Source organism: Nestor notabilis, unplaced genomic scaffold (assembly GCF_000696875.1).
Source record: "Nestor notabilis isolate BGI_N333 unplaced genomic scaffold, ASM69687v1 scaffold25382, whole genome shotgun sequence".
Taxonomy (NCBI): Eukaryota; Metazoa; Chordata; class Aves; order Psittaciformes; family Psittacidae; genus Nestor; species Nestor notabilis.
Window position 1 is genome coordinate 272 of NW_009920054.1, and position 3,029 is coordinate 3,300.

A 3,029-nucleotide genomic window follows, 5' to 3' on the forward strand; every position below is an offset into this window, starting at 1 on the left:
GGCAACCTGCTCCCAAAGGTGAGGGTGGCGAGGTGCTCCCCCCCTTCCCCTTCATTCTCCCGTCTCATCTTTACAGGACAAAAACACAGAACTTCTGCCGCAATGAGTACAACCTGACAGGGCTGTGCAACCGCTCCTCCTGCCCGCTGGCCAACAGCCAGTATGCTACCATCAGGGAGGAGAAAGGTGAGGAGGGCAACACTGTCTGCCCCAGGGCATCCTGGCCCCCAGCACACGTCCCCTCTCCAGTGTGCCCAGTGTGTCTCCCAGCATCACACTCCTCTCTTCTCCAGGTCGGTGTTACCTGTACATGAAGACAATAGAGCGGGCGGCTTTTCCTCGTCGGCTCTGGGAGAGGGTGAGTTAATGAGAGCAGTTTGTGTCCCAAGAGGCAGTTGAAGGCAGGGAGCGATGGGCCAGATACATCCCCGCACTGTTGCCACTCCATAACCCAAGTCTTTTCCTTTCCCCACGCCAGGTCCTGCTCAACAAGAACTATGAGAAAGCACTGGAGGAGATCGATGAGAACCTCATCTACTGGCCACGGTTTGTCCGACACAAGTGCAAGCAGCGCTTCACCAAGATCACCCAGTACCTCATCCGCATCCGGAAGCTGACGCTCAAGCGACAGTAAGTGGCAGGACTAAGAGTGATCATGGTGTGATTTGTCAAGCTGCTGCCTTTCCCCGGAGCCTCTACCTCTCCCCCCTGCACTGGGTTGTTCTCCTGAGGCTCTGCAAGCTCATACAGGGCCCTGGCCAAAGTGGATTTAACTGCAGTGTAATCCAAGTATAACTGCACTTAAACTAGCTGCAGCCACGCTTCTAATCATGTAAATGCTGGTTGTTGGCCTTACTAGCACTTAATGTTCCCTGTAGGAGGAAGCTTGTTCCTCTGCGCAGGAAGATTGAAAGGCGGGAGAAGAGAAGAGAGGTAACACCACTTTTTCATGTCATCTCGTGTCTATCGCTTCTGTTCCACACATCAGACAAGTGACACAGCTCCTCTCTGCTCCATTAGGAGAAGGCCCTGGTTGCTGCTCAGCTGGATAATGCCATTGAGAAGGAATTACTGGAAAGGCTGAAGCAGGATACGGTAAGGATCAGCAGTAACACTGCTCTCCCTGCCTGCTGGCCTGTGGGGAGGGACACCGGCCTTGGTGTGGAAGGGAAGCACAGCCCATATGGGAGGGGTAGGGGATGACAGCAGGCTGCCTGCTTGAGTGGCTTTGTAACAGCAGGACTTGCTTCCCCCCAGAACACAGAGGCCCCATCTTCTGTACAGGAGCACATCCTTCAGAATTAGGGAAGGGGCTGATCCCCCCGCTCACCCGAGTTTGGTGCAAGCTTTACATGACCCTCCCACCCATGGCTGACTTCCTCCTGTGACTTACAGAAAATCCACATATTCCTTTTCAGTACGGAGACATTTATAACTTCCCCATCCACGCCTTTGACAAAGCTCTGCAGCAGCAAGATGCAGAAAGCGAGAGCGAGTCTGATGCAGAGAAGGAAGAAGAAGATGAGGAGGTAACACTCTGAGCCACAGCACCACAGCTGATCCCTCCCTGACCTGGTGCAGCACCTCCAGCTCACCTCACCACCAGCATTGGAGTGTGAATGCTGGGGTGAGAGGAAGCAATTAGAGGAGGTGAACTGCGTACTAAGTACTTGTGTACAAGTGGTGGCCTTGATGGCTTTTCTGTTGCTAGGCATGACACTGCACTGTGCTCAGCACTGGGGCATTAGCTTCTGACTGTTTTCTTGCAGGATATGGATAAGAGAGACTTTGTGGAAGCAGATGACAGTGACCTCAGTGACTTTGAGGTAAGTGAAGCACCAGCTATAAACTGTCAGGGCTAAGCTGTTTGAAATTAACCTCCACCCTCTTGGCGTCTCTGGTGATGGGATAATCAGATTTGTGGAACATAATGATACAGTCAGACTGTGCCAGATCCACAACACCCCACCTGCTCTGGCGAGACAGCTGGGAGCCAGGATTAGAAAATGGAATTGGATACATGAGAGAATTGTGCAGGAAGGAGGTTTGGTTACACAGCATGCTCTGATGTCACTCATCCTCCTTTCTCAGGACATGGATAAGTTGGAGACAAGTAGTGAAGAGGAGCAGGAAGTGGAGGAAGAAGTACAGAAGAAAGCCTCTCGCTCCAAATCTAAAGGGAAAACTCCCCTGAAAGGACCAGCCAGAAGAAAACGTCCCTACATTGAAATAGAGTATGAGAAAGAAACAGAGACAGCCACCAAAACAAAAGCAGCCTGACTCCTCCAAGCTGCACTTTGTACTGAAGGACAGGACTCCCCTTCTGTCACCAGAACTCCTTCCAGCTTCTGCCACTCTGTGCAGGACCCTTACTACTCCTTTTTCCATACTCCAGACTAATACTTTAAGAAAAGAAGGGTGTCTGACCCGACCCTGGGCAGTTGCAGCAAGTTTGTGCTTACATGAAGTACATTTAAGAAGACTTCACCTTGTCTACAAAGGCTCAGCTCGGACTGTGCTCCAGGAAGGAACCTGGCCTGGGGGCACTGCTGCTTTGTTCTACAGCTGGAGAAGCCGTGAGCACACAAGTGTGCCTTCTTTGGGAGAGTATGAGGCTAACAGGGCTGGGATGAGAAAGACAGCAGCTTGAAATAAGTAAATAAAGAGTTTACTGTCCAACAAGGGGGTGAGCACTGATCAGCCACACCTCACGTGTGCTCTTGCACTTTCCTGATGCATTCCCGCACGCGGTTCTCCTCACAGCTGCTGTACACACCTTCCAGCAGGACCTGAAACGAGAGCAGCATCAGTTCCTAGTGCCTTGGCACGCTCAGGTTTATGGCGTTAGCATCCCTCTCCCAGCTATCTGTTGGAAGGGAGTTACACAAAGCATATATAGATCAATTAATTTATCAATCGAGTGATAATGTTGAGGTGGGTGGAAATTGATGTTTTCAATACCCTGTTGGGCTGAGGAAGGAGGTGGGCTCTTGCATGGTGCTGCCCCTTGTACGGGATCGGAGATGCAG

The 3,029-nt window shown here is 51.5% G+C and overlaps 2 protein-coding genes across 2 annotated transcripts in view; one reads left to right on the forward strand and one right to left on the reverse strand.

Annotated features, from left to right (window-relative positions):
* MAK16 (MAK16 homolog (S. cerevisiae)) overlaps positions 1-2,280 on the forward strand; it is a gene marked incomplete at its 5' end in the record, with an annotated part of 2,547 nt that extends 267 nt beyond the window's left edge. Inside the window, 8 exons of the mRNA XM_010010515.1 lie at positions 77-186; positions 294-358; positions 479-630; positions 879-933; positions 1,021-1,095; positions 1,419-1,529; positions 1,770-1,826; positions 2,092-2,280. Coding sequence (XP_010008817.1) covers positions 77-186; positions 294-358; positions 479-630; positions 879-933; positions 1,021-1,095; positions 1,419-1,529; positions 1,770-1,826; positions 2,092-2,280 — 814 coding nt within the window. The remainder of the gene's footprint in view (positions 1-76; positions 187-293; positions 359-478; positions 631-878; positions 934-1,020; positions 1,096-1,418; positions 1,530-1,769; positions 1,827-2,091) is intronic.
* Positions 2,281-2,649: 369 nt separating this feature from the next.
* TTI2 (TELO2 interacting protein 2) overlaps positions 2,650-3,029 on the reverse strand; it is a gene marked incomplete at its 5' end in the record, with an annotated part of 3,202 nt that continues 2,822 nt past the window's right edge. Inside the window, one exon of the mRNA XM_010010514.1 lies at positions 2,650-2,789. Within this exon, the coding sequence (XP_010008816.1) occupies positions 2,709-2,789 (81 nt within the window). The remainder of the gene's footprint in view (positions 2,790-3,029) is intronic.